The sequence below is a fragment of the Melozone crissalis genome, unplaced genomic scaffold, assembly GCF_028551555.1.
Source record: "Melozone crissalis strain CALT ecotype California unplaced genomic scaffold, PUWL_Pcris_2 ptg000027l_1, whole genome shotgun sequence".
Taxonomy (NCBI): Eukaryota; Metazoa; Chordata; class Aves; order Passeriformes; family Passerellidae; genus Melozone; species Melozone crissalis.
In genome coordinates, this window is record NW_026535805.1 from 24109191 (window position 1) to 24136087 (window position 26897).

The following is a 26897-nucleotide window of genomic DNA, read 5'->3' on the forward strand; positions in this document are numbered from 1 at the left end:
TACTCACACATCTCCTGTCACTCCTGCAACTCCTCACTCAGAGCACAAGCAGTGATGGCATCAGGGCAGGGCATAAGTGGAAAGTTAAAAATGTGGGAAACAAGCCTCCCCATCTCACTGGTTCCAAACCCATCCACAAACGGAGTGGACACAGTGCTACATTCTTTGGTGAAAGAAATTTGGTATTTTCAGTCCAATGGTCCTATGAAAAAGCTTCCTTTCCTGATGGTTCTTCAGCTAGATGCACTCTGCAGGGAAATCTGAAAAGGAGAAAAATGGCCATCTCACATCAGTGCACCAACAGGATAGCACAGAGTCAAAACAGGTACTTGCTCTTATATCTTTTCTGAGACTGCAAAGGACACCTGAAAATTCTAATTACCTTGTGTTTCTCCTGAAAGAACTTCCAGAGAAAAGCCTAGCCACATCAAAGTAAAGCCAGTAATTCCTAAAATCTGTGAACATGCATTTATTTTGGATGTAAAATCCACCCTTAAATATAAGAGCAGCCAAATTTATCAAAACTTTTGAGTTAAATCACTGCCATTCTCCTATATGTCTGGCATCCTGCAAGAACACTGAATTAGTTCATATAGAAATTAGACGGTTCCCCTTGTTTGTTGCTGTTTACTGTTTAGAACTTATATACTGCAAACAGACCTGTCCAAAAGGCAAGCATGTGAATTTGCTACCCTCTCCTGCTTTTCTTTGCAACTGAAACACTATTTAGTTTCAGTAGACTGCAACAATTTTGCATAAACCCCCAACAGCATATTGTGAAATGCCTGAGCAATTCAACATAAATCTGGTACCAAAGAGAGTTGAGTTTAATGTGCTTTACCTTAATTTTACAGATGTAACAGAGCAGGGATTTAATTTGGTATTGCTGATTTGTATTTTAAATAGGCACAGGCTTTCTGTTCTTAGAATTATTGCATTGTGTGCCATTTGCTCAGTACAGGCGGCATACAGCTACAGTCATTCATACAAACAACCTTGTCCAGCTGAGATGACTTTTGAAAATGTTAAACATCCTCTCAAGACACCTGAATGCATCTGGAAGTTCTGACTTGTGTGCCCAAGTGACTTCAGTCACAGAGTTATTCAGACTGGGATGCTGCGTGCCTTTCTCACAGCCCAGCCACCCGGGAAGGAGCTGTTCCCTCCTTACCCGGCCCAACACTGGCACCCAGTGGCCAAGTGCCTTCGCAAACACCTCGGGAGAGTTAGTTTAACACCACTGGTTGTTTCACTACTGATGTTGAAAATGCTACCCACTATCTAAACTGTCTACGAAGCCTGAGACTGCCATCTCTGGTCAAGACCAGCTAGACCGTGGATTATAGCACTGCACTCAAAATGCGGCACAGAAATCAGCCAGTCACACCCAAACAAGAGATAATATTACCATAGGGTCACACCTGTCAGCAAAATTGTTCTTTTAAGGAACTAGTGGGTCACCTGAAGGAAGGAGATATTTTATATGTCCTTTTTTAAAGAGCTACAGACTGTGAAAGGACTCTTGGACAAAAGAAAACTATCTTGCCCTTGATGATGCAGCTCCATTTTTTTAAAGGTCCTAATGCTGAAGCCAATATCCAGGAGTGTGATACATCACATCAATCAAACTGCACTTGATGCAATTTCCCAAGAATCAAAGGCAGCAGTAGGCCCAGCAAAGGATCCAGGCATTAAAAAGTACTCAGGAATCTCCATTTTAAGTTATTTTCCATCAGTAGCCACAAAGGGGACAATGCTTCAAATTCTGGGCATTAACCAAACAGAAACACCCAGAGTGAGCCCAGATGCAGAGTCCAGAACTAAACTCTGAAAGATTCCATCTAACATTCTCCCCTGTTACACAGTGATACTGGTTTCAGATGACCAATACAGTCTTTGCAAATAAATAAAGTCAAATGTCAGGACAGCCCATCAGAGAAATAAAAGAGAAGACAGGAAAAGCAAGCTATGAAGTGCAGAGAAAGCAGCATGAACAGAGCAAATGCTTTACTTGCTAAAGCAAGGCTGAACTGAAGGGATTATCAGAATAGTCTGTGACCCTAAATTTTAATACCCCCCCCCATAGTTCAGCATAAGGGATTGTGTGAAGGGGATTAAACTTCCACTAGAATTAGCCTGACTGATAGATTAAGATGAGATGAAGGAAACTGACTTGTAACTTGAAGCTGCTTCCTCACCACGAACGGCTCTGGTTTCTAAAAAACACAACTTCTAACAAAGACAGCACCACAATAGTTGAACTTCTTGAAAAAAATTTAATTGGACAAAGGTTCTCATAACACAGGTAAATTGTACATACAGAGAACTTGCTTACACATGAACTGAATTAGTCTTTTCGTAACTGGACAGTCTGCTCTTTAATTCCATCTTTTGTGACAATGCAAATCTTTAGTGCATCCCCAGTGTACACATCTCTCTCAGCAGCAGAAATGAAGACATCCTTAACCAGCTGCAAAGCCTTTTCCAGGGTCAGAGGTACATGCTCCACATTCTGCATGTTCTTGAAGCCAATCTATGAAAAGATAAAAGTGTATTTTATCCTTCTATGAAAATTGATTCAGTCTCTGCACTAGAAAAAACAGATTTAGATGAATTGAAAAGAAGAAATGGCCCATCTATTTTAAAAATCCTGAAGCTGAAAAAGTATTCCTCCGAATAGTTTACAGTTGAGAGCTTTGCCAATACCAACACTCTTAGAAAAATTACCTAGAAGCAGATCCAATATACAGCCAGCATAGCTCCTCCTGCTCATTCAGCATGAACAAGATCACAATGAACATTTGGATCTGATCTAATTCTTCATAAACTTCTCACAGGTTTGGCAGTACCAGAACTGCATGTGAGTCTTTTTTTCTCTGGTCACTTGTAGTTAGGAATATTTCTTAAAAGCAAATATTCCCTGAGATACCTAGACTTCAGAACTAAGTCTATATTGGAGCATATCTGGTCCTACCAAACAGCATTAAGTTAGCTCATAAATATAAGCATCAACTTAACCATCAGAACAGGAAAAGGGGAAGAGGCCCATGTTTTGCCTGAAACTCATAAGCAATAAAAAACTATTTATGCCAATTTGGTTTTTGTAGAACATATTTCCTTCAGTTTAAAAGGTTTAAAAAAAAGGAAATATTATATTCTTCAAGTATTTCAGACAGATTTAGCTGAATAAGTTTCCAACAGTTTTATGTAAGAACACTCTTACTAAAAAATGGTATCTGAGTTGTACAGAACTGAAGACTTAAACAAGGGTATGTTAAATGATAAAATGTATGTATTAGTTTTATCTTGTTAATTCTTTTATACTAACAGGCATATTTATGTTATCAGCCAAGAAAAAAACTCCCAAAACCCAGAGAAAAAACCCTTCAAACAACTTCTAGGATAAACATAACTCTCCAATTAAAACATTTATGTCGTTTAAACAGGCACTGCAAATGCAAATAATGTATCAAAAACCTGAACAGATCCCAAAGCAAAACTGTGATTTCTCCTGAGAAAGTAAAGCCACATAATTTGTAAATGTATGGATTACCAGGTCCTACCTGGGTAATAGATTTAAAACTTCTCTCAAAAGTAATATTCTCCAGAAGTAAAGCTACATTAATTTGAATGTCACAAATCTTTACCGAGATAAAGAAAAAAAACCAAACCAAAACAAAAGCCAACAAGCTATTTTACCTGGTTATCCAGCAAAGGCTGCAACATTGCACTTGCTGATCCACCTGCTTTGAAAGTATCTCTCTCATAGGAGCCCACTGGATCAAAGCTATAAACTGCTCCCTTCCCTGAAAAAAAAAATTAAATTAGTATGCAATTCAGAAAGCTGCCCAATACTGACAAGCATCTTCAACAAAACCAGCTCTCTGGATAAGTAATATCTGGAACACTGCAGATCCCAGTAAATCTTTACCAAACAACACTGAGTATATTCAGATGATGCTTTTCACAGAAGACTCACTATGGCTGCAGTCTGGTACAATATCCAAGGTTATTTTCTTTATTTAAGCCACAACCATGCTTCAACAGATGTTTCCTACACTACTTACCACAGAAAAAGTGTTGATGCAGAGTAATCAAAGCAGAAAGATGAGCTAGAGTGTAGTGCTGCACAAAGAGCCCCAGGGGTTCCAAGGCTAACACAAACAAGCAGCTCACACATAGTTCCTGAATGATACATTTCTTGAATTACCTCCAGAAATGGATGTCTCTGCATCAAAGTCCCAGAACCAGGGATGATGCTCTGGTCTCTTGCACACTTCCCTCTGAAGCCAGAGCAGGTGGTGCAAAGTTTTCTGGCTGGCACCAACATCAGAGGTGCAGACACACTGGAGCACCAGGGTTTGATGAGGACATGCCAGTCAGAATGCAGGTGCTGGCCAAGCCCAGCCCTTCTGTGCAGACAGGCTGCACCCAATTCAATTAACTGGCCAGTGCCCTTGGCAGCAGAGCACAGGAGCTGAACAGCCCTGAGAAAGCCAGCCAAATCAACAATCAATCTTGCTGGACCCTAATTCAGTCCTTGCAAGCAAACCTGCACACTGATTCTTATCAGCTGCTACAACACCCTTATAATCTGAGATTTACCATTATGCAGGGCAGACTAATCCCCTGCCAGATCCCACAAGTCATAGACATGTCTTAGCAAGATTGGGAAAGCAGTATAACTTACTGGTAAAAACAAACTGCATGGAATGGCTAAAAATTATCCAAACAAGACCACCTCTGAGCTCCTTCACAAAGCCAGACAACACAGTATTTCAGCTACTCAACCAAATCACTGGACAGGAACACAGTAAGTTCTGCAAGGGCTGTACATTAAACTGCAGCTTCTGGGTAGAAGTCATGATTTTCATTACAGGTTACTTAACATTTTGAAATAAGTTTGTAGAAACCTGTCTCTGGAGTAAGTCTTCATATTGAATAGTCTTTACCACACTCACAGGTCTGAGTGAAACATATACAATTTTACTGGTGACATCTACTTTAATGATGCAATTTAAAAATCCAGCAAAACAGCTGTAAAATTTTCCAGTCTAAAGTATTAATTATTTAACTTTAGAGATTTTATTTGTAATCAAATAATTATAACATAGCTTTTAGACCTTCAGAAATGGAAAATCAAGTGAATAACAAAAACTAGGAAACAAGCCAGATAGACAATATGTATTCAATCTGTGTAAGTACCATAATGCCTAAAGGCAGTTGCTAGGAACAGCAACAGAAACTTCGTTATTCAATCACTACACTGAGATGTAAAGGAACAGCTATCCATCCACAGAAATGCAGCCCTCCTTTTTTTTTTTTCTTTTTCTGTTTGAAATCTTACCTTCTTCATCAAGTCCACCAATTATATTGTAAACATAGTAGGGAAAGAAACGTCGAGAGTACAGGATTGTAGACAGCATTGCTGCAATAGCCCCTGTAGTCATGGTCTTGTTGTTGGAATGCTTGTACATCTGCCAGGGGTAGAGCACATCCAAGAGGAAAGTCAAACACTAAAGCTGACATTCAACCAGAATTACATTTTCTGTAACCTCACTACATCATCTTCTTCATCAGAAGAATCTGATGCTAAGCAAAATTATTAACCAGCACAATTAGTGAAAACATGCTGGTCTAACAGGTAAAGCCTCTGTACAAGACAAACATTAACATATCTTCAAATTTTTGTAATTAATAGGTGTTGCCTCATTTACAATATCCTTTCCAGCTCTTCCATTCTACAAATTTGTGGTGTCACGCTTAATAAGAACACAGCACTGATTTTCCCTGCCAGATCTTTCATTAGCAAAACGGTTATCATACAAACTTGGAAAAAGCCAGCAGAAGTTATATTTAAAACATATCATATTATTGGTATTATAATTTATAATATTAAGAATCTAAGTTTCTAAATACAGTAAGATTCGTAGTTACCTTTAATCTGGCTTCAATAATTTTAGTAAGGGTAAGGCAGTCTCCATGGAAACCAGTGCATCCAATGACAGTTTGTTCTGTTCTGAAAAACATAACATTTTGTTGCAATTTTAGACTTAGCATGAACTACAGCAATTTCTTATACAGTAGGTTACTATGAAAACACCAAATGTATTTTCAGGTTTCTTTCCAGAGGGCTGCATTAAGCTTGTACAATGGTTACGTGACATTTATGGCTTTGGTGGCTTCTGTCAGCACAAACAGAAGTTATGTGGCTGCAGATGCACTACAGAAGCTTGGCTCTCTGCTCAGTTTTGAAATGTTTTATGAACACTAACCATGGAAACACACACTTGAAATTTTAATTCCAGGAATTAGAAAAGAGTCTAGAAACATTAACACACACGGACCAACCCAAAGCAGTCATTCAGAAAAAATCTTAAAACAAAGTCTTCTCTCAGCCTGTCACTAGAATGACACAAAGCCATCATGTGCAGTATGTATCCTGCGCCAGACTAATCTCCATCTGGACAGTATCAGAGTCAAACATATAGCAGTAACAAGTTAGCCAGCAGAAACCAAGCTATTTTGATTTCATGTCATCAATTTAGAAAAAGAAACAATAACCCAGACCAAAAAAAAAAAAGTTTATGTAGTTGATGACAGCTTACAAGGCAAGGACCTGCTGCAGTAAAATGAACATAAGTAATGTGTAGCTGTAAACTATGGAGATGCTACCCAGGTGAGTTAAACTAAGCCTAAAATGAGCACAGAAAGTTCAATTATGGAACTACTCATAGGTTTACCTCCCTTAAAACAAATACCTTTCTAAATTGCCAGGTAATTAACCAGAGAAATACAGTACAACTGGCAGCAGTGGGCACACTTGTGTACCATCACCAGATCTCCTGACAAAGCAGAATGAGTTATCATAGAATTAGGTTTAGCTACAGTTAATTTTTTTTCTGATTATCCAGCCAAAAAACTCCATGTTAAGGTTTGTATCACGTGAAAAATGTTCTGTTCTCACTTAACTTCAAGAGCATGAAACAAGAAATCTGGCTATATTTACAACATCACATCACATCCTACATTACAGCAAAGGTCACCGCGACTCCAAAATCTACTTTGTTACTGTGCTTTTTTTTCTAAGAATTCTGCTTAAAGTAGGAGACAGGTGACATGGTCAGCAGTATATTTTCCATCTTTTTCAATCCTTGCAGATCTGGACTTACAGCTTGTAGCATTTGGGGCTGTCCCGGGAGTGAATGGAGTAGCCTTCACTCAGACGTGTGTCAGAGGCAACGATGCAGAAGTCTTCTCCAGCAATCGCCAGCACCGTCCTTCAAAAAAGAGTATTGATAAATCATGGCCTTCAGCACAAGCATCTTCTTAGGCAACACAGAATCAAACTAGATAGCAATTCTACACCCAGCCTCACGTTTTGTCAAGTATCTTACATTCCTTGCTATGTTTCCCACTATGCACATCCCTACATCTTTCACTCTGTCTAGTGAAGAAGACACTAGACAGACTGAAGAAAATATATGCATGTGCTCCTCTACTCTGATTTAAACTGTAAGGAAACTTGGTAAAACAGAGACTCTACACCAGGCAAGAACCAGATCCAATGGATGAGGTATTTTATATGCCTAATAATAACTCATCCTTCTAAAACAAGCAAAGTACTGAGCAATAGTATCACTACACTAAAATAAATCTCACTTTTAAAATCTGGTGTTATTACTTCCTAACAACTAGTATTGTGATCACCACAGGTGTACCACCATTAAGTAACAAATAGGCCCTTTAAAAAGGAGTAGTCATCATAAGAAAAAATAAACTTACCTGCCCAGATCATGCCACCAACTTAGGTATGTAAAACATCACCTGTCTTTAAGAGTTACAGCAAGGTAGCATCCAACCCAGTAACACGTTTACTAGCAACATGGTAAAAAGCAAAGGCCATAAACTAAAACACAAGAAATTCCACCTCAACATGAGGAAGAACTTTAAGCTGAGGGTGGCAGAGCACTGGAACAGGCTGCCCAGGGAAGTCATGGAGTCTCCCTCTCTGAAGGCATTCAAAACCCACCTGAAGGTGTTCTGGTGTCACCTGCTCGAGGTGACCCTGCCTTAGCAGAGGGGTTGGACTGGATGATCTCCTAACCCATCCAGCCCTAACAACTCCGTGATTCTGTAATAGGACCATTGCCTGGGTTTCCTAAGCCACTATAAAGAAACAACGCTGCCGGCAACGAAAGATGCGTACTTTAAGACCAGTCAACGTTTAGGGAGCCCGAGTGTTGCAAAAGCCACACGGACAGGCAAGAACACCCTGAAAGGCTGCAAGGCCTCAAGGTAAGCCCGAGCCCAGCTCCTCCTTGTGCTGCCGCTCTCTCCCTACAAAGAGGAGATCGTGAGGGGAGATAAACCCGCACTGAGCACCGAGGAGAAGCAGGAGTAAGGCGAGGCAGCCCCGGCGCCGCTGTCCCCTGGGCCCGATGCCCCCGGCCGAGGGTGCCCTGTCCCGCCCGCTGCCCGCCTGGCCCTCACCCTCCGTTGAAGGTGTACGGCGAGAAGCGGTAGTGCTGCACGGGCGCCTCCAGCCCGCAGCCCACCTCGGGCCGGGAGGGCCCGCATCCCGCGGTGGACAGCATCGCGGCCGCCGATCGCTGCTGTCTCACGGCGAAATGGCGGCACCGGAGGCGGAAGCGGAGCCGCTCTGGGAGGGCAGGGCAGGGCAGCGCCGCCTCCTCTCGGCTGCTCTGCCGGGCGGCGAGCGCCGGGGCCTGGCCGGAGGGCGGCAGGGCCGCCGTGGAGCGGAACCCGCCTGCGGCAGGGGATGTGCCTGGGGCCCGGGGCAGCGCCTGGACAAGAGCCGGTGCCGGCACTGCCCTGCGTGCCCGCTGGTGGGAACGCGCAGGCTGCTCAGTCGTGAGGCCATCGCACACCGCTCGTGTTTGGGCAGCAGCGTAGCTCCTGCTTTGTAGGGGAGAGCGCCTTTAGAACCGCCGTGAAGAGCAGGAGTCGGGACTCATAGAATCATCGGGTGGTTGGAGTGGGAAGGGACCTTAAAGATCATCTAGTCCTGTCACGGGCAGGGACACCTTTCACTGGACCAAGGCGCTCAGAGCTCCGTCCTGCATTGAACATTTACAGGGATGGGGCACCCACAAATTCCCGGGGCAACCTGTGCCAGTATCGCACCACTCTCAAGCAAAGAACTTCCTCCTAATATCCAATCTAAACCACCTCTCTTTCAGTTTGAGGCCATTCTTCCTCGTCCTGTCACTACACGCTCTTGTGAAAAGTCCCTCTCCATCTTTCTAGTAGGTCACCCTGAAGCCTTCTCTTATCTAGGCTGAATAATCAAATTATCTCAGCCTTTCCTTGTGCTTCATCCCTCTAAGCATCTTGGTGGCTCCTCTGGACTTGTTCCAACAGGTCCAGGCCTTTCATGAGCTGGACAGAGTACTCCAGATGGGGTCTCACCAAGTCCTCGAGGTGGGCCACGGGGTGTGGTGCCAGGCACCATGGCAAAAGTGGAAACAAGTGGGAAGGGCTGGGAAAGAAGCTCGAAGAGGTACTAGGGGAGTACAGGGTGAGGACAGTGAGACACAGGAGACAAGTGGTGCTCCTGAGGAGAAGTGTGTTGCCCTGCTCAGGAAGCACAGCTGCAGAGGCTGCAGTCTCCATGGGCACTGTGCAGACACAGCAGCGAGATCTGCAGCACAACAGTGCGGAACTCTGTACAGCTTCAGAGTGAGGAACCACAGCTTCTGTGAGGGGCTGGTGCACTGCCAGGGAACCCCACAGATTACAGGATCTGGAAGGGACCACAGGGGGTCATGTGGGGCAACCTTTCTGCTCAAGCAGGGTCGTCCTAGAGCACCTGGCACAGGGTTGTGTCCAGATGGTTCTTGAACATCTCCAGTGAGGGAGACTCCACAACCTCTCAGGACAACCTGTTCCAGTGTGTAGTCACCTGCACAGTAAAGAAGTTCTTCCTCATATCCAGGTGGAACTTCCTGTACATCAGTATCTGCCAATTTCCTCTTGTCCTATTGTGTGGCACCACCAAGATGGGCCTGGATGAATCCTCTTCACAACCACCCTTTAGATATTTATTCACATTTATGAGGCTCCCTTTCAGACATCCCTTCGCAAGGCTGAACAGGCCCAGGTCCCTCAGCCTTTCCTCATAAGTGGATGCTCCAAACCCTTAATTGTCTCTGTAGTCCTCTGCTGCATCTGCTCCAGGAGCTCCATATCTCTCCTGTCCTGAGGAGCCCAGAACAGGACACAGCACTCCAGATGTGCCTCAGCAGGGCTGAGTAGAGGGGCAGGATTGACCTGCTGGCAATGCTCTTCCTAATTCATCCAGGATAGCACTGGCCTTCTTGGCCACAAGGGCACTGCTGGCTCATGGACAGCCTGTTTGCACCAGGAGCCCTTCTCCACAGAGCTGCCTCCCAGCGGGCCGGCCCCAGCCTGTGCTGGTGCATGTGGTCACGCCGGTGCAGGTGCAGGACCCAGCACTTGCCCCTGTTGGATTTCCGAAGGTTCCTCCCCACGAAGGCTCCTGTCCCGCTGGCGGCGGGAAGTGACGCGCCGGGCGCGCCGGTGGCGCGGGGGCGGGGCGCGGCCGGGCTCCGGCGGGCGCGGAGCGCGGCGGGAGCGGAACGAGCGCCAGGTACCGAGTGCCCGCCGCTCCCCCGCGGCCGCCGCTCGCCCCTGCCCGCGGCCGGCCCGCTGGGGCGCGATGGTGCGGGGCAGGCCGGGCCTGGAGGGCGGGGATGGTGCGCGGGCCGGGCTCGCTCCGCACTCCGGGGCGGCCTGAGCCGCGGCCGGGGGAGCGGGGAGGGACTCCCGTGGCGCGGAGGCGGCGGCCGCCTTTCTCTCCGCCGCCGCGGGCAGGGGGCGGCGGGCGCGGGATGGGCGCGGGCGGCGGCGGGACTCTGCGAGGGCGGGCGGGGGCTGCGCGGGGCCGGGGCCGCTGTGGGCGGGCAGCGAGCAGGGCCGGGGGCGCGGGCGGGCTGTGGCCGCACGCCGGGCGCTGCCGTGTGGCGGGGAGCGAGCCCGAAAGGGGCCTCGGGTGGGTCGGGGCCTCCTCCGGGCTGGCTCCGGCTGCTGGACTCTGTTCCCTGGACCGAAACGGCGCCCGGCGTTTGTAGTGGAGATCCGAGCAAGCCGCGTTAAGTGGGTAGAGGAGGGAGCTCTGCGTAGTCGGTGCCCTGCGTGCAGGTTTTGGCATGCCTGGTATCCAGCGTCCTTACTAAATAGCTGGGCTGTCGAGGAGTTGACTTTGTTTCTTCCAGGATTATGTTTAGGCCTCTAATGTACCCACGTTGTAAAACCTGGGTGATAAAACCTGGCTCGATACCTTTGGTGAAGGTAAAGATGATAATGACTTATGGTCATGGGTGGAAAAAACCAGACATTTTTAGCTACAGTGTAAATACTATTGTAGTTCTAAGCTCTCATATCTTAAAAAAAGGAGAGGCTCAATAGGCTGTCTTCAGATTTTGAGGTAGCCTACCTCTGGCCTAATAATGACCTTGAGTATTTCTTAGCAATAATTAAGAAACTTAAAAATTAATGGGTAATATTTTACATCATTGGTATCATAACATTTAAATTCTCCACTTCTGTTGTTTTTTCCATAACACAGCAACAGAAGTATAGTTAAAAAATGAGAGAAAATCATTGCATGTTTCACTTGTGTACTTGAAATTGGTTTTCACATGTTTCTTTTTTCCTCATGAAATGCATATCATTACAGTTTGAAATCTGTTAGGGCTTTGTTTTGTGGAATTGGATGGAAGAGGTTTCCCTAGCTGTGATTTGAGCTCCGATGCTTTTCTCATAGAAGAAAAAAAGTGATTTTTGAAAGCCCAAGCCTTAAAATGGCCAGGAAAAGACTTACAAGCAATGTCAATTAGTAGCCAAGGGAATTAAATTCTTTAAAAAATCAGTGCTTTTGCAGCTAAAGGAAGCTTGGAGTAGAAGGAGCATCAGCAGCTTGAGCTGTTTGTGCAGGAGGGTTTGGTTGGACAGAGGCCTGCCCATGTGAGTCAGGTGATGTGCCAGGGACTTCAGCAGAATCATGCTGCAAAGTTTCTGTGGAGTGTGCCTGAAAAAGGTTATTTTTGTGGATTGTGCATGCGTGTGTGCGTACGCGTGAATGTTCTTATATGTGTTTGTATGTGGGTGTCTCTTATCTGAGTCAGCAGCTGATAGGCTTGCTTTTGGGTTTGTATTTAGATATTATTCTCAGGATATTCCTTTTTTTCTTTCCAGGCTTTGGTTGGTGTTGTAGACTCATATTTCTCTGAAGCTGATGTTTTCCTAACACTTTCAGCTTAGCTTTAAAAGCTGCTTCGCTGGAATGTTTTAAACGGTTAAAAAACCTCTAGGATTTGAAGGTTATTTAAATTAATTGAAGGAAGTACTTCTGGCCTCACCAAAGAAATAACTGGAATCATGGATCAGAACAACAGTTTGCCACCCTACGCTCAAGGCTTAGCCTCCCCTCAGGTAAAAACAAATTATTTAAAAAGTAACTATGATCTGAATTTCTTTATGAAAGTGCTTTCTCTTTCTTGCATCTAGCTTCACATTTTTTTGTTTGCAGATCTGAAAAATTCTGCTAGGGATTGAATAATACTAGTATAAGGCAGAATTTTGAATCTGTTGATGTCTATATTCAGAAGTATAAGAAACACGTGGTTTCTCATACGTGGAATTTATGTGGGATTTCTTGATGGGATTCCTCTTAAGTTGAAACATGACTGACAACTTGGAAAGATTAATTTAATTTTGGTGGTTGCTCCTTAAAATTTGTACATAATGGATTGTTACTGGGCTATGAATACAGTGGATACAGTGAGCACAGTTGGTGTTCAGACAATTTCAAGTTAAATTGTGGGTCAAAGATGAGACATGCTTGCAAGGCAGTGTGAGAAGTATGTCATGTTCCCTAAATTCCTTTGGGTAGTACTTTATTCTATAGAACATCTGCATTTCCAAGGATTTTCTGATTTTAATTATTTACTACAATATGCTTCAGGTTTGATATGAGCAACTCAGCTAACACAGATTTATTTTTGATTCCTCCCGAAAACTTTGTCTCTTAAAAACAAAATGGAGTCATCATGATCTGTGGTTTTCATGTCATGTTTGCTTGTGCAGGGTGCAATGACTCCAGGAATTCCAATTTTCAGCCCGATGATGCCGTATGGCACAGGACTGACACCGCAGCCTGTCCAGAGCACCAACAGTCTGTCCATCCTGGAGGAGCAGCAGCGGCAGCAGCAGCAGCAGCAAGCAGCACAGCAATCCACGTCACAGCAAGCCACACAGGGAACATCTGGTCAAACCCCCCAGCTCTTCCATTCACAGACTCTTACCACAGCCCCCTTACCAGGAACCACCCCTCTGTACTCCTCTCCAATGACTCCAATGACTCCAATAACTCCTGCGACACCGGCGTCGGAGAGCTCTGGCATAGTGCCACAACTACAGTGAGTGCCCCTGTGTCAGTGCATCATGTCCTGTCTCAGATAGCCCTTTAAAGAAAGACTTAGGACCAAAGTCACATCAGGAATTAGGTACTGCATTTTGGTGGGAAGGGAGGTCCTGAGAATTTATGAGTCTCCTGTAGCAATATGAGTAATTTTTACTTTTATTTTTAGCTTAGCTTCATTACTAAGCCACTTAGTAATATAAACAGTTTCTTAGTGATTTGTCAACGGTACATCTTGGGAGCATACCAGTGGAGGGTTATATGTCTTCATTTAGCACCATCATAATTTTTAACTCCTTGCAGTTTAGGAGTTCAAGATGTTTCCTTTCCCAATGCTTGCCTAACGCTGAGTTTGTGAGAAGGTAAAAAACCCTAGAACTAGTTGGAAGAACCCTAGAACTAGGTGTGGAAATATTTTCAGTGAACTTCAGTTTTAAAGAGACTACTTCAGAAATTTTTGGCTGGGACAAGGAGAAATGGTTGATACCAAGAATTGAAAGAGTAGTTTCTCATATTTTTCTGACTTTTTTTCCCTCACTGAGGACCTTTATATTTCAGGGTTTTCCCAGAAAACAAAATTGTTTATCTAGTAACTTTTTTAAACTATCTAGAGACCTGCTATCCCATCTCCTGGCAATGCATTTACCTCCTGGGTCATTCCCACTTAGTTTTGCACTCTCTTCCTTGAAGGGCATAGCAAGGAAAATTTCAGATGGTACTGTCTCATTTTCTCCTGTTTCCAGCAGCTTCCCTGATTGTGGTGAGGGCTCTCAGCATCAGTAATTTTTCCTCCCAAACTGAAATAGAGGTTCTTCTCATGGGACACTCTTTATAATAGCTGACAGATAAGGAGGAATCAGCAATTATGCCTTAGGAGCTTCTGCCCTACAAAAGGACATTCCTGAGCCAAAACATTGCTCAGTGCTCATGTTAGGAAAGATGCCATTCAAACTTGCTTGGAGAAACAAAATAATTTTAAAAAATTGATTAGGCTTGGTTAAAAATGAGGAAGACACATGAATTCCTTATTGTTTTTTTAAATATATTTCTGTGATCTGTCTTTAGGAATATTGTGTCTACAGTGAATCTTGGTTGCAAACTTGACCTGAAAACTATTGCACTTCGTGCCCGAAATGCTGAATATAATCCTAAGGTAAGAGAAATGTATTAAGAGTTCATCCTATAACAGATAAATTAAAGGCACAGGTTGTGGCTGCAGGCTGCTGCAATAGACTGAAAAACCTACCTGCTATATTTGCAGTTTTACACTGTGGTTAAAAGGGTAATCTTAATAAACTTAGGACATTCAAATTAGTAAAAAGCATTTTTATGCTGAGGTAGCTGTGATGTGCACCAGGTTGTAAGTTGTTAGATTTAGAAAAAACCTAATCAAGAGTGTAATACACTCGCCTAGCTTTTGGTGGTGGAGGTGGCCTCTGCTGCTGTTCATATGGGCATATTTGTTTGTAGTGCTCAGTGAGCTCCTTTTGCTTATTACTGTGAAATGTCTGATGATGAAATCTTTTTCTCTGTCTCCCAACAAGGAGAAGGGAAAGAAGAGTTAAAATCCTGGACTTCTGCCAGAGCTGTGGTTTCCTCCACCTAGCTGCTCCTCTGGAATTCTTACAGTCCCAGGGCATTCACTTATTTTTCATAGTCTCACTTCCCTCTGTTCTCTCATGTTCTCCTCCAGTACTTCTGCCATCTCATTGCTTCTGATGGCCAACTTGGTGGAACATTAAAATGGATCAAAACAAAACCAATTAAATTGATTTTTTTGCATACTGACTTCAAAGTTGCCTGCTGCTTCTTAATAGTAGTAGGGTTCTAAATAAGAAGCCTCTTTTTAGCTTGGGAAATCTGAACAACAGCAAAGGACCTGGAGCATTAAATCAAAAAAATAATGTTTGCTTCATGTTTCTTTTGGGTGGCTCCTCTTGAAAATGTTGTCTTTGCAACAACAGTAGCTGGACACTAATAAAGTTTAGATGTTACATAGTTGAATTGGCTTGTCTTGGGAAGGCTTCAGTTTTCCTGGGGTGTGTGTGTTTTTCTTGTTTTAGCATTTAGTATTTTGCTGCAGTTGACCTGAACTCTGCTCTTAAAGGTTAAAGCACACATGCAGGCATATTTGATAAATGACTCTTGCTGTAAGTTTATACCAGTGATGCTGTTACATAATTGTGAGTAAGGTATGAGCGCAGCAAAAATGTGAGCATGCCTTGGTAACTCCTAATGTTGGGGGTAGGTGGCTGTGTAAAATTTGTAAGCTAGAATAATCAATATCAAACACTGTTTTCCATGGCAGAGGGATAGAAGGGTTATGTAACACACTCCTGACATTTAGTCAGTAGATTCATCTATCAAAGAAAGATGTTGCTTGGCTGTATTATTTAAGTCATATTTTGACAAATGTGCTGTTGGGTAACCCACGCTACTGCCTTGGTTATGTCAGCAGAACAATTCATGGAACTGCAGGGTGAGCTGTTCCAAGTTGAATATAACAAACAGGAGTTTGTGTGTGTGTGTGTGTGCCCACCTCAGTTTCCAGTATCTCTTGCTTCAAGGAACTTAAGAATATTTGGAAATGCTTACTGAGAATGAAAAGCTGGAGCTAATCAGGCTGCTGTTTCCTACAGTGGTAGCTGAGGTGACCTCTGTTTACACAGGACTTTGATCTCCAGCTGTTCTGTTTGCTGGTATTGTAACACTGTAATCCATTTTTTTGGATATCTTCCATCCTACTTATAAGATAAAATTCCAACACATATGGAGGAATTTTTTAAAATTGTTTCTATTTCTCTGATGCAAATGTTAGTGTTATTTATATGTTACATACATAGGTTTATATATATATATAGTAATGAGAGATAAACAGGAATGTTTACAGTGGTAAATATCCTTCCTGCCTGGCTCTACCTTTCTGAGTATGTGCTAGAAGGTACTTACAGTTTAAGCATTTCAAGTAAACTTTGAGTGATCTGTAAGTATGTTTGACCTTAGTTTTCCTTGCACTGCAGTGTAACTTAGATGATGCAGATTTGGTTTTAATGTAATGATGACAGCAGTATGTCACTAACAGTCTCAATGCTCACACTTCAGCGTTTTGCTGCTGTTATTATGAGAATAAGAGAACCACGTACTACTGCACTGATATTCAGCTCTGGGAAAATGGTGTGCACAGGAGCAAAAAGGTATGTTTAGGCATTATGAGCAAACTAACTCAGGCTGTCTTTTCTTTTGTACCATGATGCTTGTTTATGTAGACACATCAAAGTTGTACAGGTACAACTAATGTTGCTTCACAGTTACCTCAGATTATACACATTTCTACAGAAAATGCCTGTTTATGATTGAAGAGACTTCCTAATTTGTGGGGAAATGGTAGTTCTAGTTCTGAAGCGCTTTCATTCAGTCTCATAAACTGGTTTGCAGAGGTTATTATATTCATTTTTTGGCCTTGCAGTTACTTACTTTTTCTAATAATTAAAAAAATCAGCAACTATGCATTGGAACTGCTTAAATTGTAAGGATGGTGAGAGAAGAATTTTATATTTGAATAGCTTCATTCATCACAGGACAAGAGCTCCAAATCCCTAGTTCCTGTAGTCTGATCTGTTCTTAATGTGACCATTGAATGACAAGAATTGAAAACTAAACATAAGCTTAACTCTGGTGGGCAGGAGAGAAATTCTGCTCCAAAGAAGTCTGCTAGGAATCCAGAAGGAATAAACTAATGAGCAGAGATGAATGAATAGATCTGTGCAGGGGAACATTTTCTCTGCCTGGTGACACTTGAAATTCAAGTTGTCTTACTCTGCATGGGCAAAAGATTCTCTGCTGTTTACAAACCTGAAGCAAACTGAATTCTGCAACAGTGGGTAAGGCTGTGCTGTTGTATTAAACCCATGTTTGAATGCCTGGGCTGAATCAAACAGAAGATTTTGCCAGTTGGCAGATTTTTATAGAAATCCGTATTTTCTAGCAGTAGTAGTTCAAGGTTGTTCTACAGTGAAATGTTAAGTAACAATCTAATCTTAAGTGCTTAATCTTAAGTAACAGTCCCATTAGAGGCACTCTGGTCATTATTTTAAAATGTAAAAGGTATGGATTTATAATTTACTGGTTTGTGTCTCATGAACAATGAGTGCAACACTAACGGTGTCCAGGAGCCTATTACCAAAATTAGCATGAAAATCAGTCAGTGGTAGTTGTTAATTTTGGATGTAAAAATTTTGCCTGTGAACTCCCCTCTCCCTCCACACAGACTTTTTTCCCCAGTTAGGTATTTGTAGTTTAATGCTGTTTGCTTGAAGTAATACTTAACTGAGGCAGTAATATGGATATCCTTTTCTCACTTCAGTGAGGAGCAATCCAGACTGGCTGCAAGGAAGTATGCAAGAGTTGTTCAGAAACTGGGTTTTCCTGCAAAATTTTTGGATTTTAAAATTCAGAATATGGTGGGCAGCTGTGATGTGAAATTTCCCATCAGACTGGAAGGATTGGTACTCACACACCAGCAGTTCAGCAGGTAAAAAAAGGCTTGCTTATGTTTCATTCTTGTTGCATGCTATCTTAGAAGGTGACATCTGTTTAGATTATTCCCTTGCACCACAGGGAAACCTGCATATTTGTTCCCATCTCTGCACTGTCTCAGGTGTAACTGAGGCTGCCCAATGTGAACCTGTTAAAATTTTGTTTTGACAGATTCACATTGCTACCCTCCCCAAGTTGCAGGGAAGTCTACATCTGCTCTGCCAGTCTAGACTGGGCCCAGAAGATGGGGTGGAACATGGGTCTGCCAGCACATTTAAATACTCTCTCTTCTCTTACAGCTACGAGCCGGAATTGTTTCCTGGCTTAATCTACAGAATGATTAAGCCAAGAATTGTTCTGCTTATTTTTGTTTCTGGAAAAGTGGTTTTAACTGGTAAGTGAAGACAGTATCTTACTCCAAGAGGTGAGATTTAGACTGTATGACAGAGAACACACAGGGATACGTAAGCTGCCAGGTACTTTTCCTTTAGAGATGACAGTACTGAGAAAGGAGATTTAATAGAGTATTCCATGGATGGAATGTTAAGGAAACTTCCCTGTGCAGCCATCCAGCAGCCACCCTGGCAGTCAGAGCCACACCAGCTGCAGCAGGACCAGAGCCTGTTTGGAGTGGGCAGCTTCAGCAAATCCAGCAGGTGTCCTGCTTGACTCCCACACACTCCACTCATACAGACAGACCAGGTTTTCTTGAGGGCTCAGCACCAGGCTTTGTTATGCAAAGATTGAGCAGTTCAGGCCTCTTGCCTAGGTGTGCTTCACCCAGAGCTCAGCCTGCAGCTCAGCACTGCCACTGCACACACAGCTATCTGCACCATGTTCCTTAACAGATGGGAATGCACAAAGCAACAGCACATTTGGCTAGATCAAAGGAACAATCATCATGAACCCTAGTCAGGTGCGCAGGTGCCCAAAAAGCTGTAAGAATGTAAGATCTTTCTGGCAAAATCTGAAAGACTGTTTCTGTGGCTGAGCATGTGACTTTGAGCTAGCTTTTCTTTGGCAGCTTGGTTGCAGGCTACTGCCATGATCCATGATACAGCAGCCAAAGAAGGGGAGATACTTGAGCTCTAGGACATCCTCAACCTCAGGTGCTCAACCTGCTCCCTCAATTTTTTCTCATGCTGTGTCTTACTAGGAAGAAGAAACCCGCAAGACCCACAGACGAAAGAAGGATCATGTTTCTGCAGTGTGGGGAAATGCAATTCTCTGCAGTGGTCTCCACTGCCAGACCTTCCTCCCCCTGATACTCACACTGTCAAAACAAGCTCCACCAGTTAGGCCTTTCTGCACAAGCATCCTACAGGGCTGTGCTTTGTTGTTGGGTCTCTTGTGGAAATCATGTCTATGAAAATTCCATTTGCAACATAGCATTGTGGCAGAGATGCTAGTGAAAGTTTTAGCAGCTGTCAGATTAAACAGAGAAGGCTGGTAATGTAAGCTCTCTATGAAATGTGTTAGAAAGGATTGTAAAAATGGGGATTTATGGATACATGTAGGTTTTATATAGAGTTGCATTCACATACACATTCTAAAAGCTAAAATTAAGTATTTGGCAAAAGGTACAAACTAATTGAATCCCTTCTCTTTTTCCAGGTGCTAAAGTACGAGCAGAAATCTATGAAGCATTTGAAAACATCTATCCTATTTTAAAGGGATTCAGAAAGACAACGTAACAGTTTCTACACATTTCAGAGAAATCAGGGGTATATTTTAAAAGGTATTGTGTATGGCACAGCAGTAACAAGAAATGGACTTCCAGTGCAACTGCAACACCAGGACTTGGACTATTTCCCAGTTAGTGCCTACTTCCCTGATGCTCAAGGGGAACTGTTTTCTTGAGTATGTCTACTGAGTTACTGTGAGTTGCTTTACTGGGTTGTTCCTGGAGCAGCCCCTCCAACTTTTATTTATATTCTAGCTTTTAAATAGTTTTAATGCCAGTTCTATTAATAGAAAAAACTGTAAGTTGGTTTAAAGACAAATGCAACTGTGTCACTCAGTGTATAAACCACTTTAATTGCCATGTATATATGTTTTAAGTTCCTTCCATAAGACCATGGTTTTTATAATTTTCAGAACTTTAGCTTTTAAATTTTTTCAATTTTAAATTTCTTTGGTGCCAGACACATTCCCTCTTTCCAGTATTAAGCGAGATAGAATAAATTTATTAATTAAAATGGCTCACTGTACATATATATATAATATATACCTTTCTTCTCTTTCCTTCTTCAACTCCACATGTACAATAAACCCTGTTTATACAACTATGGGAACTGTCTTAATAAATTTTAAAATTACCCAGCTGGTAGAATGAAATACATTGAATTACTTTTTTTATTTAATAGATTTTTTAATAGCAGATGCACTGCTATAAGTGACGTGTTGTTTTGAGAGAATCTTAGCAGTGCTCTGGCTTGCTTACCAGCAGTCACACCCCTGGCAATGTCTACCTTGAATATTTCCAACATGTTAAAGCAAAAGAGATGACTGGTTAAAGAAGCTTGTGTTTGAGTATGTGTTGCCTTATGTTCAACAGATGAGATATAAGCAAGTCTTAAATAGCTGCACTTGACTGAAACAATAGATCCCTGCTTAGCTTCTAGGATTCCTTTAAATTACTACCTTTGTATTTTACCAGCTGTGAGAGCCTCACTATATTAGTGGTCCTGTAAAATGTCAAAGCCCTTCCAGCTGGAGTCAGCACATACATAATCTTCCTTCTGAGCGATGCTTGAAGCCTAATAGGCTCAGAGCTAAAAATAAACTTTTTTTTTCCTTCAGGAAATTTCTAGGAATAATAACCTCTCTATGACTTACACGTTATTTCAAACAGCTTTTATCTGAAACTAACCCAAATGTAAGCAATGGTCTCATTTCTAAGTTGGTGCTTCATTCCAGACAAAATTAAGTTTTGGCTGGCTTTGATACTGCTCCATTTGCACATCCTGAGTGACCTTAATCTTCAGTCTTCTCTCTACATCAGTGTCTCTCCCGGTGTGCTGATGACTGCTTTCATGGCTCTTACCAGAAAGATGCTGTTTATTAATGCAGCTGTGCAGGATATGCTCAAGCACTGTGTTGCCTTCAGTGCTGTGCCACTCTGTGCTGTGAGCTCATGAATACTCCTGTGAGCTCTGTGCTATAACTGTGTGGCTGTCCATGCTTTTGTAGGACCTGAACTATTACCAGCTTATGTGCAAAACTCTTCAACTCTTCAGAAAGCTTGAAGCCCCAAGAAACCATAGGACAGTTTTCAGCACAATCAGTCGAGCTGTATTACAGTGACTTGAGACAGTTTGCACTTTCACAACACAGACCAGGGCTTCAAACTACCCTGCTAGAAATTAGGTCCTGTGATAACAAAACCACTTCCAGGTACAGCATTCTCTGCCTGCTTATTTGAGTACTTTCAATGCCTAAATGATTCCAAAACCCCCATGGTGGGCCCCACAGAGTCACAGGTAAGCAGCCATGATTGGTTGGAGCAGGGGAGGGAGTATGTAACTGAAGTCAATTTTATAGGGAAACACACAAAAAAACCTTTTCTGCAGATACTGCCATGGCCATAGGAGTAGTTAAGCAACTACCACAGTAAAGTTCAGCATTATGGTTTCACTATTCTCTTGCCTCAGCTATTTGCAGTCATACAGTGGGAGAATCCCTGCAGAGGACACTTGTTTTTAAACTTCACCAATGATGGCAGAGAGTTTAGGTACAATTCAGCCTGAAAATCTGCTGCTACAGGCAGTGTGTAACAGACAAATGTGTTCTGCTAGGGCTGACTTTGTTTAAACTGCTTCTGCACCAGGTAACTGAGTGAAACTACTGCATGGGGCTAATAGTTTTAAAGTCAGATAAAACACTTAAATTTTGTGCATTTTACCTCAGAACATGGGACAAACTCCCAAGTTGGGTTTTTGTACCTGCTGAGAAAGGGAAGTAATTTAAATTCCACAGCAAAAGGTTATGTAGCTTTATTTTAGCTGACTCCTGTACAGCTCTTCAACATAAGCACTGGAGTGGGTTTACAGGAGTCTGCTTTTCTTTGAATGAATGTTAATTTTTGAGTAGCCTGATGAAAATCCTGACAGACTACAATCTTTTAAGTTTTTGAAGTTCTATTACCAACAAAAGATAATTTCACCAATCCAAAAGTTTTTCATCTTTATTTAATAAACTTCCAGAAATGAGATTTGAAATAAACCTTTCTGGACAAATGCATCTGGCTTCATTACCAGGTTGAAGTAAAAGCTCCTCTGGAGCACAAGAGAGGCTGTCAAGGTCTAGTTACAGCAGTTTTATCACTGTTACAAGATGCACTGTTATCAGTGACTTCAACTACCTGTTTGCACAGTGCAGAGATGCAGTGAAACAAATCAAGTACTCCATTTGGATGACTCAACTTCATAAAGTACAGCCCATGGCCCAGTCTTGTTTCCATATGAACTCTTCCAGGTATTCACTCTCCCCGCCGCAGCTGTCAGCACAAGTGTACACCACCAGCGTTCCCCAGTCAATGCTCTCTCCAAGGCTGTCAACCTGAAGGTGATTCAGGAGCTGTGGCATAATCTTCAAGGAAAACCAAAAGGTTTAGAGGCAGGCCACAGACTTCTCCTCTCTCCCCACTTCTGAAGAACAGTCCTGCATTTGGCGTAAGAATTTATATTCTCTTACACCAAAATCCCAACTGAAGTGACTATGTATATGGCAGCTCAAATAAACCAAATTTGGAATTCTAGGTAAGTTTTATCTGGCCTTATAAGACTTGCCTGATTTGTGAGCCTCCCACCATTTGAAATTCCATTAGTAACTATGTTTTGCCTTTCCATGACATAAGTGTGTTCATCCTACATACACCTCTAGCATTCAAAGTTCTACAGCGAAATGCTTCCAGCCAAACTTATTTATAATGCACACAATGAATTGAAAATCATTATAAAAGTAAATAAAGGCTCTGTACAATCATTTAGTGTAGTTAGTTTGTTGCAACTTCAACCTTCTTGCTCAAATTACAAGCCAATAATTAGATCCTGAGTTGGAAATACATTACCTGTATTATTTTTGAATGAGCTTACATACCTGGAATTCAAATATCCTTTTGGCACCACACACACAATTTGGGATATCTTTTTCTTCAGGCCTATTTTCACCTGATACCCAGAGTGGACCTTCTCCTCCTCTGCAGTATCTAATAATCTGAAAGACAGCAGAAATTTAAGTTCTCGTGACTGTCCTTTCATCTTGCTATAAAATAGGTGTTTAGTGACACAAAGCTGTAGATAGAGCAGAAAAAGGTCAGTTCTTTAACAACCATGGCAAAACATAATTTGCAAATGCAGCATTCTAAATAAGACAGGTTGCTTATAAGAGTTTTCTTAACTATGTGAATCATGCAAGTATTCATACCATATTTTTTCAGTGATCCAGGGAGATCATTTGTAATTCCCTAACCAAGGGATTCAGAAATGCAAGGTTGTGTATGTTACAGTCTTGAGACAGAGAAAGGGCAGCTGGAGAATTAGCGCACAGACCTGCACACTGTTAGGAATGCAATCCAGATCTTTCTGTCTGCAGTTCTGCATCTAAATACAAGCAGACTAGCCTAACGTTCCAAAAGGTATTTTCATATCCTTTGTTTTTCAGTTATTAGCAAATCACACATGATCAGCAAAAGGACACTTGGACAGATCAGTCAGTAGAGAGATGGTCAGAGAAAGTGAGGCACATACCTAAGGCAGAGAAGGGAACAGACTCAAAGTCTCCTACTTTCTGAGTGTGCACCTTAACCCCTCAGCTACCAGGCAAAACATGGAGAGAATTTCTTCTTCACCACTTTGATGGATTTAGGACTGTGTCTTCTCTGAATCAAACCAGGGACCATGGTTTTGTTTGACAATGTAGCTTTTTAGCCTTTTGCAGTAAGAAATAGCATGGGGGAAAGATTTCTGTTTTAAATAGTGGAAATTCTAAAGCCATTCTTCAACCTTAAAAAGAGCCAAGCCACCCCCCAATGCAGCTGGTGACACTGACAGAGCTCTTCTCTGCAGTTTTTGTTCTAGCAGGGCTGCAGGCTGGAGAGCAGCGCAGTGGTTCCCATGTCCTTTGGTTTGAACCATGTCTCAGGATGGTGGCTCCTTCCACACTGGAGGGGATTCAGCACCCTCGTGCCACCTCATCCTGACCAGCAGCTGTTTAAGGTGGCTGAGCAGGTGCTAAACTCTTACTTGGGCACAAATTAAGTTCAGCACATAAGGAATATGAGAGGGTGTGGGCTAGGTGCATAGAGGATGAGGAGGCATCCCTGTTTCTAACTAGTACAAAACACTGCATGTGCAGCAGGATGCTGTGTCAGAACCACTACTTTCAAAGGCTGCCCCATCTTCTGACCTGCTCTGGCTCAGCAGCTACTCGTTTTTTAAACATTTGGAAGATCTTTTCTTCTGCAGTCTCGTGTTTTGCCATTGCTTCCAATGCCTCTTCATCTAAGGACTGAAATGCTCCATCTAAGCAAGGAAAAAGAACAGTAAAACTTACAGGCTGATACAAGACACTGAAAGTTTAAAACAGTATTAGCACGTGTAAATTTATTTTGCTTCATAAGTCATTCCTGGCATAAATCTAAGATTTGTTTTCTTTTCATGGCATGTTAAGATTTGGTCATACACAGGTCCATTTACTAGTTTTAGCTGCATTTTAAACATAGATGTCAGTACTGAATACTGGAAAGGGAAGGAGTTAATCTGCTGAAGTTTATGGCTCCCAGCAGATATCACTGAGACTACAGAACTTTCAGGACACCACATGTGAAAAAGGCCTGCATGCTGCTCATGTGCCAGGCTTCAGTTTTTAGCACTGAAGAGTGTATCTGTTACACTCCACACCCACATCAACTGGGGCCACTAAACACTCTTGAGACAGCTTTGGACCACAGCAAGGGACCACCAGGAACCCAGCATCCTTCCCTGGCACCACCACAAACTCTCCACCCTGGGTGTCTTCAAAGACAGTGTGGTTGCAGCAAACCCATTGTGAATTTAGGAGGAGCAGGGAGGAAGGAGCCTGCACTTCAACTGCACCTCAACAGTTAAAATATCCTCAAACCAGTTCTCTGCTAGCATAGAGAAGAAAATTTTATTTTCCATAAAGTAAGACAAATTGAACTAAGTCAAGCCAAGACAATCTAACAATGTGCTGATTTCAGCAGCATCCAGCAGCAGGTGCTCAGTCCTGTCCTTCTCACTTGAGATGTTCCTGACCTATTGGAAGCACACAGGGACACAGTGTAACTCCGAGCTATCTGCAGCAACAGCTGCTTCAACAGCTCCTGGGGTCAGAGCTTAGTAAGTCTCTCCCAGAAAAGCAACTTACATTATGGGATGTCTACAACAAACTAGCATTGCAAATGACTGCACATTTAGCCTTTTTTCACCAGAAGTTTACAAGGAACACTTAAAAATCACAGTGTTTGATATTTTAAAGATGTGATAACAGGCATAACCAGGAAGAATTACAGGCAGCATGTTATTTCTGACCTGCAGTGCCTGCAGCTCCAAGTTCCTCTTGTTCTTTTGCGTCCTTTGATGTATCTTCAGCTCCTTGTTCATCATCAGTGCTGTCAGCAGGAAATTCTGGTTCCTCAGGTTCTATCAAAATTTCATATTCCGGAAAAAGGAATTCGTTATGCTCTGGAATTGCATTTGCCAAGTCATCTAGAAAACAGAAGACAGACACCACTTCACAACATCATCTCGTATTTCACGTCCTTCTCCCCAAAAGCTACACAGCAAATTGCATAGCAGAAGCATTGCATGAGCAAGAAAGATTTACATCACTGCTAGACCTGACCTGAAGGTAAGAAACTGTTATGTTAAGGACAGTGGAAAACTGCAACAGGCGTCCTGTTGCTTTGAACCTCTGTAAATCCAAGTGGCGTGGAAGGCAGACCAAACAGTGCTAGCAGCAGCATTTAAGAGCTCAGGAGCTGCGGCTCGGCAGCTCGGGGCAGTATTAACCACGGCTGGCACGGGTGTCAGTTCCCGTTGCAGAGGCCCCCGATGGCGGTGTGTGCGGACCCACCTCCGGCGGCGTGCTGCCCGCAGGAGCGGCGGTGCCCGCGCCGCCAGTCCAGCGCCTGGTGCTCGGGCCCGCAGTAGGCGGCGCGGCGGCAGCGCCCGCAGCAGCGCGGCCCGAGGCAGCCGCACACGCGGCACAGCGCGGCGCCGCTGCCCAGGCGCCGCGGGGGCGCGGGGGCCGGGCCCGGGGGCGGCTCCTCGGGGGGCGGCTCCTCGGGGTACGTGTCGTTCCGCCGCGGCAGCTGGCTCCGGAACACTGCGGGGAGACGCGCCGGTCAGCGGGGCGGCGGCCGGGGCCCTCGCCCCGTCCCTCCCCGCGCCCCCGCGCCTCACCGCGGAAGGGCCCGCCCGGGCCCGCCAGGCCGTAGCAGGCGGCGCCGCGGCAGGCGAACACGAAGAGGGTGCGGTGGAAGGCGTCGGCGCGGCCGGGCAGCGGCGCGTACAGCTGGAGCAGGAAGGCGCAGGGCTGCTGGCAGCGGCCGCAGCGCAGAGCGGCGGGCCCCGGCAGCCCGGCCTCGCCCAGCCACGCCGGCCGCCCCCCGACCTTGCTGGGGAAGTAGGTGCTGTGCAGCCGCCAGGCACCGCCCGGGCCTTCCGCCGCCGCCGCGAAACCCAGCTCCACGCCGGGAGCCATGCCGCTGCCCGTCCGCCAACACGCACCGAGAGGGGCGGGCCAAGCACCGGCCCCGCCCGGCGCCGCTCGCCCAGCCCCGCCCCAGCTCCGTTCCGGGCTCAAGCCCGCCCCGGCTCCGCCTTTGTAACGCGGCAGCAGGGAGCGGACTGGGAAAAATAAAAACCCTGGA

The 26897-nt window shown here is 43.8% G+C and overlaps 3 protein-coding genes across 3 annotated transcripts; 1 reads left to right on the top strand and 2 right to left on the bottom strand.

Annotated features, from left to right (window-relative positions):
• Nucleotides 1–2256: 2256 nt before the first annotated feature.
• Nucleotides 2257–8645, bottom strand: PSMB1 (proteasome 20S subunit beta 1). Its single transcript, XM_054279916.1, has 6 exons — nt 8494–8645; nt 7173–7280; nt 5938–6019; nt 5348–5477; nt 3700–3806; nt 2257–2533 (listed from the first exon to the last, which is right to left on the bottom strand). Exons 1-6 carry the CDS (start codon nt 8595–8597, stop codon nt 2348–2350), a joined length of 717 nt encoding a protein of 238 aa, XP_054135891.1. The 5' UTR covers nt 8598–8645; the 3' UTR covers nt 2257–2347.
• A 1928-nt stretch (nt 8646–10573) lies between these two features.
• On the top strand, nt 10574–21903 carry TBP (TATA-box binding protein). The gene is made up of 8 exons (XM_054279379.1): nt 10574–10633; nt 12241–12477; nt 13132–13463; nt 14531–14618; nt 16568–16659; nt 17829–17996; nt 18301–18395; nt 19616–21903. Exons 2-8 carry the CDS (start codon nt 12424–12426, stop codon nt 19693–19695), a joined length of 909 nt encoding a protein of 302 aa, XP_054135354.1. The 5' UTR covers nt 10574–10633; nt 12241–12423; the 3' UTR covers nt 19696–21903.
• A 270-nt stretch (nt 21904–22173) lies between these two features.
• Nucleotides 22174–26752, bottom strand: PDCD2 (programmed cell death 2). The gene is made up of 6 exons (XM_054279378.1): nt 26428–26752; nt 26099–26350; nt 25555–25731; nt 24410–24525; nt 23102–23218; nt 22174–22591 (listed from the first exon to the last, which is right to left on the bottom strand). The coding sequence occupies exons 1-6, from the start codon at nt 26726–26728 to the stop codon at nt 22427–22429; spliced, it is 1128 nt and encodes a 375-aa protein (XP_054135353.1). The 5' UTR covers nt 26729–26752; the 3' UTR covers nt 22174–22426.
• Between the last annotated feature and the right edge of the window lie 145 nt (nt 26753–26897).

Excerpts from the sequence above, each read along its gene's own strand:
- PSMB1 (XM_054279916.1), bottom strand. The coding sequence starts at position 8,597 with ATGCTGTCCACCGCGGGATGCGGGCCCTCCCGGCCCGAGGTGGGCTGC. Across the intron at positions 7,281-8,493 it reads CCGTACACCTTCAACGGAGG|GACGGTGCTGGCGATTGCTG; the intron begins GTGAGGGCCAGG and ends TCTTTTTTGAAG. Across the intron at positions 6,020-7,172 it reads AGCCCCAAATGCTACAAGCT|AACAGAACAAACTGTCATTG; the intron begins GTAAGTCCAGAT and ends TATGTTTTTCAG.
- TBP (XM_054279379.1), top strand. The coding sequence starts at position 12,424 with ATGGATCAGAACAACAGTTTGCCACCCTACGCTCAAGGCTTAGCCTCC. Across the intron at positions 12,478-13,131 it reads AAGGCTTAGCCTCCCCTCAG|GGTGCAATGACTCCAGGAAT; the intron begins GTAAAAACAAAT and ends TTGCTTGTGCAG. Across the intron at positions 14,619-16,567 it reads ATGCTGAATATAATCCTAAG|CGTTTTGCTGCTGTTATTAT; the intron begins GTAAGAGAAATG and ends CTCACACTTCAG.
- PDCD2 (XM_054279378.1), bottom strand. The coding sequence starts at position 26,728 with ATGGCTCCCGGCGTGGAGCTGGGTTTCGCGGCGGCGGCGGAAGGCCCG. Across the intron at positions 26,351-26,427 it reads CCCGGGCGGGCCCTTCCGCG|TGTTCCGGAGCCAGCTGCCG; the intron begins GTGAGGCGCGGG and ends GTCTCCCCGCAG. Across the intron at positions 23,219-24,409 it reads TAGCTGCTGAGCCAGAGCAG|ATTATTAGATACTGCAGAGG; the intron begins GTCAGAAGATGG and ends GCTGTCTTTCAG.